The sequence below is a fragment of the Rhinoraja longicauda genome, chromosome 1, assembly GCF_053455715.1.
Source record: "Rhinoraja longicauda isolate Sanriku21f chromosome 1, sRhiLon1.1, whole genome shotgun sequence".
Lineage (NCBI taxonomy): Eukaryota > Metazoa > Chordata > Chondrichthyes > Rajiformes > Arhynchobatidae > Rhinoraja > Rhinoraja longicauda.
In genome coordinates this window covers 86,902,456-86,919,311 of record NC_135953.1, presented here as the reverse complement: position 1 = coordinate 86,919,311, position 16,856 = coordinate 86,902,456, and the positions used below count along the sequence as shown (strand labels likewise).

At 42.4% G+C, this 16,856-nt stretch overlaps 1 protein-coding gene across 1 annotated transcript; it reads right to left on the bottom strand.

The window, feature by feature from the left end:
• Nucleotides 1-2,019: 2,019 nt before the first annotated feature.
• Nucleotides 2,020-16,393, bottom strand: LOC144599823 (uncharacterized). The gene is made up of 4 exons (XM_078411077.1): nt 16,272-16,393; nt 14,555-14,635; nt 7,866-8,078; nt 2,020-6,809 (listed from the first exon to the last, which is right to left on the bottom strand). Exons 1-4 carry the CDS (start codon nt 16,335-16,337, stop codon nt 4,716-4,718), a joined length of 2,454 nt encoding a protein of 817 aa, XP_078267203.1. The 5' UTR covers nt 16,338-16,393; the 3' UTR covers nt 2,020-4,715.
• Between the last annotated feature and the right edge of the window lie 463 nt (nt 16,394-16,856).

Below are 16,856 nucleotides of genomic sequence, written 5' to 3'. Positions count from 1 at the left end.
GCCCGTTCCTTTCAACTATGTACACTTCCTTACGCATGCTAGTAAGGAGGGTATGGTCAGGATGGCAAAGGAAACCTGGTGGCATTCGGAAATTCACCAGGAGGCGTTAAAACAAGCCTCAGATTTTGAAATTTGCAGATGAAATAATCCTGGAAAGACAAAGGGAATGACACTCATATTGGACTGACCATCAGTCACTGAAAGAAAGTATGCAGGTACAGCAGGCAGTGAAGAAAGCCAATGGAATGTTGGCCATCATAACAAGAGGAGTTGAGTATAGGAGCAAAGAGGTCCTTCTGCAGTTGGAGAACTGCACCTGGTCACACAGACGCCTCTCAGGAGGCTGCAGAGAAGCCAGGCATGGAGTCTCGTGGGTCATTTATTCATTCATTTATTCATTATTACATTTCCATTCTGCTTTTTAATTTAGATCCTAGCAGTTCAAATTCCCTCAGCAGAACCTCTTTGCCAGTTTTACCTATGACGTGGGTACCAACATGATTCTTCCCCCTCCCACTCCAAATTGCTTTGCTGGTCAAATGAGATGTCCCAAACCCGGGCACCAGGCAGGCAACACAGCCTTTGGGACTTGTGATCCTACAACAAAGAACTGTCTATCCCCTGACTATACATCCCCAATTACAACTATGTGTCTTCTCTACCCCCTCTTGAATGGCTCCCTGATCCATGGTGCCATGGTTAGATTGCTCATCCTTCCTACAGTCCCCACTCTTGTCCGCACAGGGAGCAAGATTCTCAGAACTGTTAGACAGGCTCAAGGGCTGAGGCCCCTCTTACACTGCCTTACTCTTGGATCCTCTTACCTGCCTCACTCGCAGTCACATCCTCTTCCTCCTGAATACAGACTGAATGGGGAGTAGGTAAGTAGGGTACGGCTGCGTCCAGATACACTGTGTACTCCCCATGCCTGATGTGCTGCAGTGTTTGAAGCTCAGATTCGGGTCTTCCATTTTGAGCCTGATTTCGTCAAGCAACCAACACTTGCTGCAGATGTGGTCACCAGGAACCACAATGGGGTCCACCAGCTCTTTCATCGTGCAGCCACATCACATCACGTGATCCTGCATCCCTGCTTTATTTGTTCCCAACAGCTCGTTTTTAAACTCCCCACTGCTGCTCTGCCTTCGGGCTTGAAACTGATTCACTTTTTGTTAGCTCAGCCTCCTTTCCTCAGCTCTTCATGCCGAAGCCTCTTGAGTCAAAGCCTCAGGTCTGCACTTGGCCTTAACACGGCTGCTCCCAATAGGCCACTCCACTAAACCTTCCTTTCCTATTGGTCGCTCTGTCTCTTGCTTGGCCAAGCAGAAGCCTGCTTCATTAATTCTCCCTTCTTTTCAATAAAAACTGTCCTTTTGCTGTATTTTCCTGCAATTTTTTAACGGTGATTATTCACCTCTCAAAAATAGCTACACTGCACGATTTTTAAAGTTCCCCTCACAAGTCTGCTGCACTTCTGCACCCAGTTAGATTCTGAACCACTATTCATTCCTCCTGTTCTTAATATAACCAATCTATACATTCAGAACCAGTACACAAGACTTTAACTATGGCTACCTGTTTGAACAAAGAAAAGGGCTAAGCTATGAAAATGGTGCAGAGCCGTGATTCCAGTAATTAAAATTGATCTGTAGAAGCAAGGAATTGCAGATGCTGGTTTACAAAAACAAAGACAAATTGCTGGAGTAGCACAGTGGGTCAGGCAGCATCCCTAGAGATCAAGGATAGGTGACGTTTCAGGTTGGGACCAGACTGATTATAAGCCAGGGGGAGAGGGGAGGGGCTGAAGAAAGCGAGAAGAGAGGAGGGAAATGACAAAGCTTGGCAGGTAATAGGTGGACACAGACGAAGCGGGTTTTTTTTTTTTTTAATCTGTTTATTAGTTTTTACAATTATTTCAACAATGAACACACAATATGCGTAAAGATACACCCCCACCCCCCGCCCCATCCCAGACGCAGAGATAAACATTGACATTAGTAAAACAAATACAAAGTAAAAAAATAAATTTTTAAAAAATCAAAATTTTGATTACAGACAAGGGAGGAAGTGTGTAGGCAGACATATAAGCAGTCAACACTTTGGTTTATCCCCATTCTCTAAAACAATCATTAAAGTTTTTGCATAATTTAGAAACGGTAACCATGTTTCTTTAAAGCTTTCCTGTGAACCTTTAAGAGAGAATCTAATCTTCTCTAGCTTTAAGTGATATAACACATCCTTGATCCATCTATTATGAGTGGGTGGCAATACATTCTTCCAATTAAGAAGCATAAGACGTCTAGCCAAAAGAGAAGTAAAAGACATAATTACTTTTAGATATCGGGGGGTATTAGTTCCGGAAGGGACACCAAAAAGAGCTGTAAGAGGATTGGGTAGAATATCTATACCGGATATATCCCTAAAGGATTTAAAAATCCCCGTCCAAAATTTAGACAGGCGGGGGCACGTCCAAAACATGTGAATCAAGTCGGCAGGTGTTTGTCGACAACGGTTACATGCGTCACTCATGCCGGGAAATATTCTTGCTAGTCTAGCGTTAGTGTAATGCGTGCGATGCAAAATGTTACATTGTATAAGACTATGTCTAGCACAAATTGAGGAAGTGTGAACAAGTCCCAGCACAGTTTCCCATGTCCGATCCGTCATGCCAAACCCCAAATCCTGTTCCCAAGCTACCTTAAGATTATGGAGAGATTCAGGCTTAATGGAGTCTATTTCAATGTGTATAATTGAAATCTGCCTCTGCGCATTGGGATTCAAAAGAAGAATAGAATCAATTTCAGAGTAAGTGGGCTGACTTGGAAATTCTGGAAATTGCCTTTGTAAGAAGTGCCTGACCTGAAAATAGCGAAATAGATGTGATCGGGGCAAGTTGAACCGTTCAGACAGCTCTGGAAATGACAAGAAGGTCCCATCACCATACAGATCATTAACAGTTCTGATACCCTTATCAAACCAGGTTTGAAAAGTAAAATCAGTACATGATGGTTTAAACAAATAATTGCGATGTATTGGAGAATACAGGGATAGCCTTGTAAGACCAAAGTGTCTCCTGAATTGCATCCAGATCTTTAAAGTGTGCGTAACGGTGGGCATAGAACAGGCAATAGAGGTAAGCGGTAAACCTGAACAAACTAAAGAGCAAAGAGAGTACTGGCACGAGGACAGCTCCATTTGTGCCCAAAGAGGAGTGTTTTCCAGATTAGACCAGTAGAGAAGCTTCTGAATATTACATGCCCAATAATACTTAAGGAAATTTGGAAGGCCCATCCCCCCCATTGACTTGGACCGCTGGAGATACTCTTTCCTGATGCGCCGTGGTTTGTTTCCCCATAAAAAGGAAGCTATGGTCTGGTCCAATTTTACAAAAAAGCTTCCTCTAATATGAAAATGGTGCAGAGCCGTGATTCCAGTAATTAAAATTGATCTGTAGAAGCAAGGAATTGCAGATGCTGGTTTACAAAAACAAAGACAAATTGCTGGAGTAGCACAGTGGGTAAGGCAGCATCCCTAGAGATCAAGGATAGGTGACGTTTCAGGTTGGGACCAGACTGATTATAAGCCAGGGGGAGAGGGGAGGGGCTGAAGAAAGCGAGAAGAGAGGAGGGAAATGACAAAGCTTGGCAGGTAATAGGTGGACACAGACGAAGCGGGTTTTTGATCGATGGTTGGACAAAGGCCCTGAGATTTTGAAACAGTATGAGACAAAAGGATTGATGTGTTGCGAATTGTGCAGCCAGAGGATGGAATGTAGGTAGAGAAAGAGGGAGAGGGGAGAAATCAATGCGAGTCTAGGATGAGCGTATAGAAGGAGGAGTGGGAGAAAGGGGTGGTTAGAGGTTACCTAAAGTTGGAGAATTTAATGTTCATACAGTTGGGTGTGAACTATACATCAGAAACAACATCACTCTATTCCTTTGACAAGTCAGAATAATCTGTGCTGACGAACCATCCCGTTCACTGTTGTCACACCTTTCAGTAGTTTGAAAACAGAGTGAAGGCTGCTGCCACGGACAAATGTCAGCAAACCTAAATGGCAAAACCCCAAACTAATCATGAATGAGTACTAATAGAGAAACTTGAAGACCGAGGCTGGAAAGAGGAACAATAAGGTACTCGCAAGGAGGAAAGGGAAAGGACAAGTTTCCAGGATGAGCTTGCACTGGAAGAGCTGCTGGACACCTTGTACACGAGCCCTGCCATAACCAGACAACAAAACACATGGAATTGATTTGATGACTGACTCATGGTCGTACCATTGTATTCAAAAATAGATTAAAATAAAGGGATTTTAATTCATAGAACTAAAACAAAATAATCAAATCATCCAAAACTATTTTTCCCAAATTCGGACCCCACAAGCTGTTCTAATGCTTTTCTTATCAATAAGCAAGAACACACACCACCTGTGGCACGTACCTGTACGTACCTGTAAGCACGTACCTGTGTTTCTACTCTTGAACAGAATTAGTTATAGTTTTGGGAGCAATGCCCTAGAGATCGGGTTCCATTCTGTGCTCCCAATTTCAATTCGTGGTGATGTAGCACACAATATAATGGCTACAACCGTAAACCTAACTATAGGTTATCTGAATTGGCATTGGAATAGTCATTGCAGCAAACGCTGCATTGAATTGAAGGTAATTCCCTCCATAGAAAACTAATGTTAACTTCAATGTGAATAGTCTCATCTTTCAAGTGAATGCTCTGTAATTCAAAGAATATTTATATTTCCAAGGTTTTCCCTTATTTTTCTGAAATCCAACGGTCAGGAGCTCCTCTGATCCTGACCAAAGTGTCATATTTACAGGCATCACAGATGAAGAGTACATATTTACAGTAAGGAAGTCAAATTCAATGACATAGTGCAAATGTGGGCAGGCGTTAACCACTGCCAGAACTACACCTGAACTGTATTGCCTTTTGACGAGGTACAGACAACTCTCATGAACGGAACTGAAATTAGTCTCAATCCAGGACACAGATGAGGTCAAAATATTCTTCCAATATGGAATGGATGCCTCATCGGCATCTTCTACATCACAAATGCACAACCTTAAATCAACATCACGATTAGCACAAATCTCATAAGGGCTGTACGGAGACAAACGGTCAAATCCCAGGAAAGTCATTGAAGCATCCATCTCAAAATTGAAGTCCACAACCACCAAGTACTTTTCTTCCTGGCGCCCTGTACTTTCTGAACCCTTTACATAAAGGTCGAGTTTCATAACAGTCTCATTTATGTGTTCTTCACGTATTTTTACATTGTCAAATCTGACACCAATTAATTTTTGACAAGCCCGGTTCCTTGTAAGGGTTCTTTTTGCATTTACCTGTTGTTGAAGGATTTCATGGTTCATTTGAGCGAGTGCAAATTCAGCAAACAGAGCAAAACTAGAATCACTCACCACTGTTTTTTCAAAGTCTTGACAAATGCAAAAGTTTGGAGGAATCCTTGGAATACTGTCACAGGTCCTACTTGCAGAGACTGGACTCAGCAAACCGTCCACATGTACTCCGTATTTCACATCATTCTCTTTCATAACCCCAGTATTTGGCAATAAACCTTGTAAGGTATGATGAACATCAAGAAGGCTGATCAACCTGTGTTGGTTTGTATACAAGGACCGAATCTTGTCATCACCCAGTAAGGCAGCTGCTCCATCTGGGACAATGACAAAAAGTGTGGTATGGAACAACTCTACTTGAGATTCTGTGGTCTTTGAAACAAACTGCCCATAATTATTCCCATGGTCTGAAAGAATGAAGGTCAGAGTGTTTTGTTGATCAGCTAAGAAAGTAACATGTTTGGCCAGGTCTTCATCTACCTGTTTCAACCTGAGACCCGTATCTTCATGATTGGAGTCCAGCATAAGAAAGCTGAAAAAAGGCTTTTGTAGAAATGTGAAACGAGTGATAAAGTACTCAATATACTGTAGGAGGTAGGTGTGTTGATGGATGCCATTGTAACATAGAGCAGCAGGTCCATGGAACATATCCTTCACCCCGTTTTCCTGAAGAATATCACAGCTAGAGTATGAAACATCCATTCTATCAATCCCGCTTCTCCTGGCTGCTTCCAAGAGTAACTGTGATCTTTCTGAAAATGGTGCATTTTTCTTAAGAGCTCTCAATTCTTTCACCAAACCCCAATCCCACTTCCAGCACATGTCTTCCAAATATAAAGTCTCATATCCAAATCTTTTAAAGCTTCCAAGGGTTTTGTTGAGATCCACAGCCTTTGGTGGCAGCTCAAATGAACTGAATGGTTTAAGTGGATTGAATGACTCCCCACCAAAAAGAGCCTGAAGAGACTCAAATGTCCTACTTTTTATACCTTGAACCAGTTCAAAGTCAAATACTTGTCCAGTTTTGAACACATTAGTGTTCAAATTTCTGAATGTGTCAACAGTTTTTGGCAGACTTCGATAAAAATGGTGCCTGGACACAGAATCCAGGAGTAAAATATTTACATTCAGTGCGGGTTCATTTGTAAGATTATTTGCGGATCTCTGATGTGCACGCAACACTGGTGGCAGAATTAGAAGTTGTGACACCTTCCTTGCATCACGGCTAAGGCAACGGATGAAACAGTAACCATGGTGATAAGTCCTCCAATCTATTAGCAGTTCTTGATTGATAAACGTCATTGCTTCCACTGTGGATTTAAACTTCAGCCACTGATTAACACCCACCTCTTCATTGTACAATCCTATCACAACAGAAGATGATTCACTGCACAGATCATGGTGACAGGTTGCTTGAGGCTTTTGAGGATTGTATTCCTTAGGGAAAACAAGAAAAAAATGAATTGAAAGTATTCGAATTTCCACTGCAAGATTTCCCGTCTGAAGGATCAGTTAATGAGCAACAGAAACCCAGACTAGAAACATTCCAAATTTAAGTTGGTTAATAGTTAAGATGCAACAAGTAGTCTTAGCTAACCCTCCGCTTGTAAAAACAGAACTGGCTTTTCGTTATCTGAATGTCAGCAAGTCCAAGACTGGTTATGAAGTCTAATAAAAAAAAGCTCCACCCCACTCCCTTTCAGCCTGAAAATGAAGGATGCCATTTTTATGCACCTTAATCAACAGCCTGGCTAATGTCAACACAAGTCAAGGATTAATCATTGTGCCTGAACTTTCAGCAACTTGGTGCATACAGTGTCAACATTCCATGTAGTCTTGTGGTCCTTCACTTTTGGAAAAGCTACATAAAGGGATTTTAGACTTTTAACCAAATATGGTGGATGGTTGGAGATATTTTGCAGCCAAAAAGCAGTCAATAGTCAATTTACTTGTCACATACACATAAATGTGCAGTGAAATGAAAAATTACCCACAGTTCAACAATAAGACCAATAAAAATAAGCAATAAAAATATGCAATATTTTATATCAAATCATATCATTTCAAATGTCATATCAAATATATTATATCAAATATTTTATATCAAATCATATCATTTCAAGTCATATCAAATGTCCACACAGCATTCAATCCAAAGGTATGCACAAACAGTCAAAAGCAAACACCGAGGGCTATTTAAAAATATATTATACAGTCCCCTCTTATGGCTGTCTAATCCCTCTCTATAGATGCCGAGTATTTCCAGCTATTGATGGTTTATCACTAATTCTTCTCCTTTCTTCCTTTCAATCTTAGCTCTTTATACAACAGATAACTAAAAGCCATTTAACTTGGCTTCTCCATTTTTCTTAAACTCTACACAAATATGACCGTGCATTCCAACAGTTTTTATGGAGTTAATCTTTTAAATAAATAAAAAAATCTTGCAGAGATGACTAAAGGAAGTTAAACTATTTAAATTAAAATTCCTACCGTAATTGTACAAACCACGTCCGATGACTGGTGGGAACAGTTGACAGGTATTTTATCAGCAAACAACTCCTTCATGATGCGACAAGAACCTGGTACAAAGTCTGCTCGGCGACATGCCACCTCCTCCTGTGGTCCCTCGTTCTCTGACTGCAGCCTGAAAACTGGGCAGATGTCATCATACCTGGTGATCACGGTGCCACGATTCTGTTTATACTGTGAAGGACACAGAAAACCAAGTTTTCATAAGCAAATAATTAATATATTTTCATGTTTCAGCATCGATTCTTAAAAATCACATCGACCTTTAAAAGCTCTCCAAGCCCAGCAACCAATGTTCGAAAATGATCAATTTACATAACCTTAGTTTTAAGTAAAATGTTTTTAAAACATGTTTAATACTTTTGGTAGTTTTCTTGGGTTGGTGAATTGTCACTAAAAAATATGGTGGAATTTGTTTTTATACCCAGTATTAAGTATGGCACAGATTAGATTCAGAACAATAGTTCCTTTTAATTAGCCCAATATCCACCTTGAACAAACCATACCTATGCAAACAATAATCAAAGCAGCAGGGGGATAACTTCTGTCCCATCAATTGAAACTTGAAAAAAAAAACAAACACCAGAAGGCAAAGAGCAGATAATAGATTAATACAAGGTAGACACAAATTGCTGGAGTAATTCAGCGAGACAGGCAATATCTCTGGAGAGAAGGACTATCGAGGACACCCTAGTGAGAGCCTCATCTTTAATGGAAGAGGGGACCCCCCCGTTTCCTAAAGAATGAGGACAACTCGATGATCTAGTGTGCAAAACTTCATCCTGGGCGCAGATGCGGCTTAGACGGAATTGGGAGAAGGGGATAGAGTCTTTACAGGAAGCAGGATGGGAAGAAGTGTAGTCTAGATAGCTATGGGAGTCAGTAGCTTTGTAGCAGATGTCGGTCAATAGTCTGTCTCCTGTGATGGAGACGGTGAGATCCAGAAATGGTAGGGAGATGTCGGAGATGGTCCAAGTGAATTTGAGTGCAGGATGGAAATTAGTTGTGAAGTTAACGAAGTCAGTGAGTTCTGCTTGGGTGCAGAAGGCAGCACCGATGCAGTTGTCAATGTAGCAGTGGTAGAGTTCGGAGACAGGCCCAGTGTACGCCTGGAACAGTGATTGTTCGATGTACCCACCAAAGAGGCAGGCATAGCTGGGGCCCATGCGAGTGCCCATAGCTACGCCTTGGATTTGGAGGAAGTGGGAGGAGTCAAAGGAAAAGTTTTTGAGGGTAAGGACCAGCTCTGCTGGGTGGAGAGTATTAGTAGATGGAAATTAGCTGGTTCTGCAGATGAGGAAGAAACGGAGGGCTTTAAGACCTTCCTGGTGGGGGGTGGAGGTGTAGAGTGACTGGACATTCATGGTACAGATGTGGCAGTGGGGGCCTGGAAAACGGAAGTCGCTGAAGAGACGAAGAGCATGTGAGGTGTCTTGGACATTGGTAGGGAGGGATTGGTCCAGGTAGGTGGAAATTAATTCGGTGGGACATGAACAAGCAGAAACAATGATTTTAACCAGCATCTGCAGTTCTTTCCGACAGATTAATACACCTCCAAATTAATGTATTTGCAGATAGATAAGTGATGGTCTTGGCATCATGACTAGAACAGCCATTGTGGGCTGCAGGGCCTATTCTTGTGCTGTACTGGGGGCGTGGCTGTGTTCTGCAGCTGCGGCTCACCGCAAGTCTCTCTGTCTTTTTTTGGTTTTTTTGTCTGTCATCGTTTAATGTACGTTTTGTTCTATTTTTAACTCTGTGTATGTGGGGGGGTGGTGGGGGGGTTGGGGGAAACCTTTTTTCAAATCTCCTCCTCAACGGAGATGCGACCTTTACCGTGTCGTATCTCCGTTCGCGCTACGGCCTAACATCGTGGAGTCGGCGGCCTCCAGCTGGGATCGACCTTGAAGACTCCGGTCGCAGGGCCTGGACTTACCATCTCGGAGGCTTCGGCCATGGGCCCTGCAGACCGCAACATCGGGAGCTCGCAGGTCCCTGGCTGGCGACCGGCTTTCGGGAGCTCCAGCCGTAGCAGCTTCAACCGCCCCGAAGTGCGAGGTATGATCGACCCGCTCGCAGGCCCTTCATCACCCTGCGTGGCTCGGCCGCAGCACTTTCCATCGCCCGGTGGGGGCTCAGGACCTTCATCGGCCTGCTCGGCTCGGCCCTGGGACTTTCCATCGCCCGGTGGGGGCTCAGGACCTTCATCGGCCTGCTCGGCTCGGCCCTGGGACTTTCCATCGCCCGGTGGGGGCTCAGGACTTTCATCGGCCTGCTTGGCTCGGCCCTGGGACTTTCCATCGCCCGGTGGGGGCTCAGGACTTTCATCGGCCTGCTTGGCTCGGCCCTGGGACTTTCCATCGCCCGGTGGGGGCTCAGGACCTTCATCGGCCTGCTCGGCTCGGCCCTGGGACTTTCCATCGCCCGGTGGGGGCTTCAAAAAGTTGGGAGCCTCGATCACCTCGTGGCACCACGGGAGAAGAAATCAGGAGGAGATAAGACTTTGCCTTCCATCACAGTGAAGGTGTGCCTAGAGCAATCACTGTGATGGCTGTTTGTGTAAAAATTGTGTAAAAATTGTATCTGTGTGTCCTGTGCTTTTTGTTGTCTACTGCCAGACCCTGACGTGAGAGGACGCTGGCGTTGTTTATTCGCCGCTTCTCCGTTAGGATAGTTTGTCTGTTTGTTTTTATGTTTGATTGTTTATGTAAAGCGCTTTGAGCACCTGATAAGGCGCTATATAAAATAAATGCTTATTATTATTATTATTATTACTGTTCTATAATGTTAAAAAAATTAAATGTAAAATAAATATATTTTTTAATTAAATTCGAAGTGTGAGCTGATCATCCAGAAAGAGAATTTAGTGGTAACTTTCTCCCTCTGCTGCTTCATAATAATATTACAAGTAAAATCTTGGCAGTGTCAGCAACTGTCATTAATTTTACTGAAATGTTGCCAGCAAGGGCAGAATTTTTGAAATCATTGAGCACGTAAGTAATCACAGGGGTTGCAGATTTAAGGAGACCACTCAGCTGATTGAGTGCAATCCAACTCGTCTTACTTCTCTGACCTCCCCTCAAAACCCCAAGTTTTTTTTCTCCCTTTCACAAAAGTATCCAGTTCCATTTTGAATGCCACAATAACAACCACCTACACTATTTCCCTTGTTAGGCCATTTCAAAAGCTAAATGTGCTGCATAAATTTGTTTATTCTTCCGATACTTTCCATTCATTTTTCTTGCACTAAATGTTATACCCTTTATCCTGTATCTATACACGGTGGACAGCTTGACCGTAATCATGTGCAGTCTTTTCACTGACTGGATAGCACAAAACAAAAATACTTTTCACTGTACCTTGGCACACGTGACATAATAAACAAAAATAAACTAATCTATGAATCACATTCATCGTATGTTCTCTGGCACTTGACCTTTACCTCAACGAGAAGAGACTCTCTCTTTCTATATTTAGAATTATCTTGATTTTGAAAACCTCTTCGTTAATAAGAACCCCAGCTTGAGTCTATCCAACTAATCATTATGGGCCATCTTTAGTCACTTTTTCTGAGGCTTTCCAGAACGAGTGGGATTCCTACGGGAGCAGTTATTGTCCTCAATGACTTCCTTTTTGTATTACTTACCTGAAGCAGGGGGAGAAATAAAAGGCATCCAAGTTTGCCAATGATACAAAAACATAGATGGAAGGGCTGAAGAAGCTGTGACCCAACAATGAGCTAAAGATTAGGTAATTGGGAAAACTTGGCAAATGGAATTCAACATGGGAAAGTGTCTTCTGGTGAGAAATAGGAAAGCTTTGTTGCAACTATATGGGATGTTGGTGAGTAGCTGCAATACTGAGCACAGCTTAATAGCCATACCTAACAAAAACAATGTAGCGGTAGTGAGGCATTCTTGGGAGGAGTTTTGTCACACCAGAAGAGGTTAGATAGTTCGGGTCTGAATTCTTTGGAGTTTACAAGAAACAGGTGTGGCCTTATTGAAAGACAAGATCCTCAGAGATCTTGACAAGGTAAATACTGAGATGTTTTCACTGGCAGGAGAGTCTTGTACCAAAGGACATGTTATAAGATAAGGTAGCTAATTTAAAAAGTGGTCCGTCAAAATTTCCTCTCACAGAAGGTAGCGAATCTCTTGCATTCTGAATGTCAAAGAATTGTGGAAGCTTGATCAAAAATAGTAATTAAAGTAGAAGTACGTAAAGTTTTGAAAGATCGCAGAACTAAGGATATAAAGATTTGGTACATAGGAGGCCTGAGGAAGATCAGCCATTATCGTGTTTGATGGCAGAGCAAGCTTGTGGACCCATTGCCAGCTCCTGCTCTTATTTTGTATTCTTGTGCTTGCCACCTGTGTTTTCACATATTTCCTTTTCACATCCACTCTCAATTTTCTGGATTTCTGTTGTGTCATCAACCTGACTATCTGTTATTTACCATTTTTCTCCTTTACTTTGTTCACTCTTTCTGGTTCCTAAGGGCTCCCGGCTCGAACTGTCCCATCTTCCTCCCTCAAGTCATGATGGAATTGGTTTCCACTGGGTCCTCCAATTTCCTCTCACAACCCCATGATATTCTTTCAAGTTAATTGTTGTGTATTTTACCAGTTTGTGACAAAGAATTCGGGACCAACATGTACCATTATATCTGCCTCAAATTCAGCCCCTCAACACCACCTTCCCTCACCAAACCCCTACCCCACTCCTCTCACAGAATGTTCCGTAGGCTCTTGTGATCTCCTTTACCCAACATCATGGAGACAACACAATATGAGGGACTCCACAGACCACTGTAGAAACTGTAAACAACAGCAGCTCTATGGTCCGCTGCTCTTCAGCGTTCAAATCCATTGCCAGGTATCTATCTCCTCCTGGCTCCCATGCTAATTACTAGTTTGGAGCTGGTATAAATCCTGCCCTTCCTGTTATCGCGAATGGCCATCCACTATCTGTACTGAACTCTCTCCAATTCTTTGGAGATCACCTCCTGGGATAAACAATTTAGGACACTTAGCTTCATTTTTCTTGAGCTGTCCTTCATTATTGGAAACCTCTAACTTAAGCGCAATCGTTTGGAAGCATTCCCCAAGTACAGGCAAGGCATTCTGAATTTTGCATGTTTCAGAAGTTACAATCAAGAACAACCTATTATTTCTTCTCTGTGCCCTCTTTAGTCTTGCTATTTTAATGTTTTAATCTGATTATTGTTTTTACTCTACTTTCATGGTGTAACCTATATATTTAAGTTGGTGATTAAACAACTGTTATTTTTTTATTACAGTGCTGTATTGTTTTAGGTTACCTTGTGCTTCAACAAATTCCTGCTGTCTATATTTGGTGCAAGATGCACTCTGTATGGATTTAAAGACAATCAGAATCAAGGGGAAAACTCGTGACTGGCTTGAATTATATTTACACAAGGAATGGTTGTGGTGTTGGACGGACAGCCTCTCAGTCCCAGAATATCACTGCTGGAATTTTTCAGGACAGTTCCCTAACATTTTGACCAATTTCATCAATGACTTTCCCTCCATCATAACTTGGGAAGTGGGGATGTTTATTGATATATGCACTATGTTCAATTCCCACAAGGCTGATAACCAAGTACTCCATCAAACCTGACAATGTTCAGGATTCTGCTGATAAAAGAAACAACATACAAATTCTAAATAATGACGAACTCCAGAAGAGAATCCAACAATCTCCGTTCATATTCAATGACATCACCATCACCAAAACTCTCATCAACTGTTTGGGATACTATTAACTAAAATCTTAACATGGAAGAGGCTGAGTATTTCAAAATGAGTCTTTTAGCTCCTTTTTCCCAGACCCTTTCCATTATAGATAGGCCACTGTCATGGAGACTGGTGCAATAGGCTCCCACAAAGCATCTCCAATCATGCAATTTTTGTCATCCAAATCAACAGATTTCAGCCACATGGGTAAAACACTGACTTCTCTTCCGTATCACAATCCATCCTGAGTTGGAAATGTACTGCAATTCCTTCATCATTAGTCAGTAAAAATCATGGAATTCACTACCAAAAGCATTGCAAAAGCACTTTTACTGTGGAGAAGGCAGTGAAGCCAGGTAGTGAACTCACCTTAGGAGCGCTGAAAAACAGCTTATTAACCCTGACCTCACCAGCAGTGCCCAGCTAATGAATTAAAAATGAAAGGAACCTCCAAGTCCAAATTGGAATTTATAGTAAAATCTATAGTAAAATTTCACCTCTTTTGCCCATTAAAAGTAAGATGTTGACACCACCCAGGGAACAAATACTTCCCAAACCTGAAATTTCCATGACTGACCTGAACATGAAACAAATGCTATTTGTAGATTATTCCTAGGAAACCACTATTTGTCGAAGAATATATAGATTGGTCTCTGTAAACTTGGTAAAACATCAATGTTGCATAACAAAGCCATTTGAAATAGAAAATAAATGAATAGCATATTTCAGTGTTGTAATTAAATGTTTCAGAAATTTGTAAAGCAGTTCATTCACCTGCCCCACTCACAGTTCATAATAACTGGAAATAGTTATTATGCTTTGCTTAAAGATATTTATAAATGAAGAACTCATGATTAATGCACAGCATATCACAGGTAGACAACTACTCACGTTTATCTTGTCCTTGTTTGATTGATCCAATGAATAGTGAGTTTGAGTGGGCACCTCAAGTAAATAGAACTGCAAATAAGCCTGCAGAAGAGAGAGTAAGATTGCCAAAAGTTAAAAGTAACAATATCAATGGAACATAAAGTTCTATGACATACAGTGGAACAACTACAAATCAAGAATTTATTTATAACATTTCATACAAGATGCTGAACATAATCCTAATCCTCAAATGAAGCTGCTTTAATAATTCTTATAGACTCATGTATTAGAAAATATTTACTTGCCTTACTGATGTCACAACTGTTTTCAATCTAATTCACATCTTTGTATTTGCTTCTCTCAAAGTAAACTTTTCTCATTGTTTCTTTTCAAATCCAGCTATTTCCTCCTTCCACCTCTTCATCTATTATGAAAGCTCACTCGGATGCCTGTGATCTAGAGTATTAACACCGCGAGTGGGGCAGGTGACATGCCGATGGTCACTGGGGAGAATGGTCCTGAAGTTTGTTTGAAGTCACCAGCAATGGCGATTAGGGTATAAGGGGTTGATTTCATGAGAGAATTGATGACCAGTTAAATCCGTCCAGTGCCACTTTGCATTAGCTTGGAGTGGGGTATAGATTGCCGACAAGACGGTAGAGGTGAATTCCTTTGCTAGATAAAAGGGAAGGCATTTTATGATCAAGTGATCCAGGTCAAAGGAGTACAATTGAGCTAAGATCATTATATTGGTGCCCCACAAAGCAGAAGATGCAACCTTAATCCTTGCCCAAGGATTCATTACAGTTGAAGATAGACACAAAATGCTGGAGTAACTCAGCGGGATAGGCAGCATCTCTAGAGAGGAATGGGTGACAATAGACAATATTGTCTATAAGAGGCCATTCGACCCTTCGAGCCAGCACCACCATTCACTGTGATCATGGCTGATCATCCACAATCAGTACCCCATTCCTGCCTTCTCCCCATATCCCTTGACTCTGCTAACTTTAAGATACCCTTCTTCAAAGTGATTCATTGTCAGAGGTTATGGGGGGAAGGCAGGAGAATGGGGCTAGGAGGGAGAGATAGATCAGCCATGATTAAATGGCGGAGTTGACTTGATGGGCTGAATGGCCTAATTCTACTCCTATCACTTATGACATGATAAAAAATAACCCATCATGTTGTATAGCAGGGTCGGCTGCAATGCTAATACCAACCCTGGAATTTCATTGGCATGTAAATGCTGGCCAGAGTTCGTTAAAATGTACTTTATTAAAGAAATATGTGGATCCTGTTTTAACTGTATCGATAAATGAGCACAGGAAGTTCCCGGTCATTTCGAACTGACCTTCAGTGTTTATTTGAGTCACGAGTGTATGCAATTAATTGCAAATGACTTGCATTTATACAGGAATCTTATATCCTCAACACACTATAACCTTTTATCAACGAACGAATTGCTATTTGGCACAACACTTAAACCTTTGCTGGTTCTTTAATAAAATCCTCGAACCTTAAACTACAGCCTAATCACGATGAGAGATTTAATGAGTTGGAGACAAGGGGATGTGGCACAGGGTCAGAGTCTTTCTTTCCAAAGACGGGGTTTCATATTGCAGGAAACCGGCTAGGTATTGCCCACATGATCACCACACTGTTTCCAGCTCAGGCTTTGCTGGAAAGGTCCCACAAAGAGCAGCGGCGGCTGCTGTCTGCTGTCAGCTGCACCTACCAAGGCGAGAAAGGCGCAGCACAGGAGGAGACACCAGGTACACCGTCTACGAGAACGCCGGGACATCACCGCTCCTTGTGCATTCCCACCTGCGGCAGCTCATGGCCTCGCTTCACTTCCTTCACTCCCGGAATCATGCCCCATAGTGCAGCTTCACATAATACGGCCGCCTCCTCCCGCAGCTCAACGTAACTCCAACACCGCACATGCGTCCGTCCGCCTGCTCCCGGGCGGAGCCGGCTGTTCACAACAAGGGGAGCGGGGAGGAGCGGTGCCTCCGGGAGCACTGGCCTGGCCATGGCAACAGTGTTACAGGGGCAACTGTGATACAGGAACAACTGTGATACAGGAACAACTGTATACGGGGGAACAGTGTAACAAAAGGAACAGTATGCAGGGACACGGTGCAACAAGGCAGGAGTGTACTGGAGGAACAATGTAACAAGGACAACAGTGTATCAAGGGGAACAGTGTTACAGGGGCAACAGTGTAACCCGGTCAGCGATATACCGAGGGAGGGGGGATTCTTGGTCCTCCAAAATATTCCAAGTGGAATTTAAACTGGAGGTGTTGGAATATGCACTT

Excerpts from the sequence above, each read along its gene's own strand:
- LOC144599823 (XM_078411077.1), bottom strand. The coding sequence starts at position 16,337 with ATGTCCCGGCGTTCTCGTAGACGGTGTACCTGGTGTCTCCTCCTGTGC. Across the intron at positions 14,636-16,271 it reads GCTGCGCCTTTCTCGCCTTG|GCTTATTTGCAGTTCTATTT; the intron begins GTAGGTGCAGCT and ends TCTCTTCTGCAG. Across the intron at positions 6,810-7,865 it reads ACGTGGTTTGTACAATTACG|GAATACAATCCTCAAAAGCC; the intron begins GTAGGAATTTTA and ends GTTTTCCCTAAG.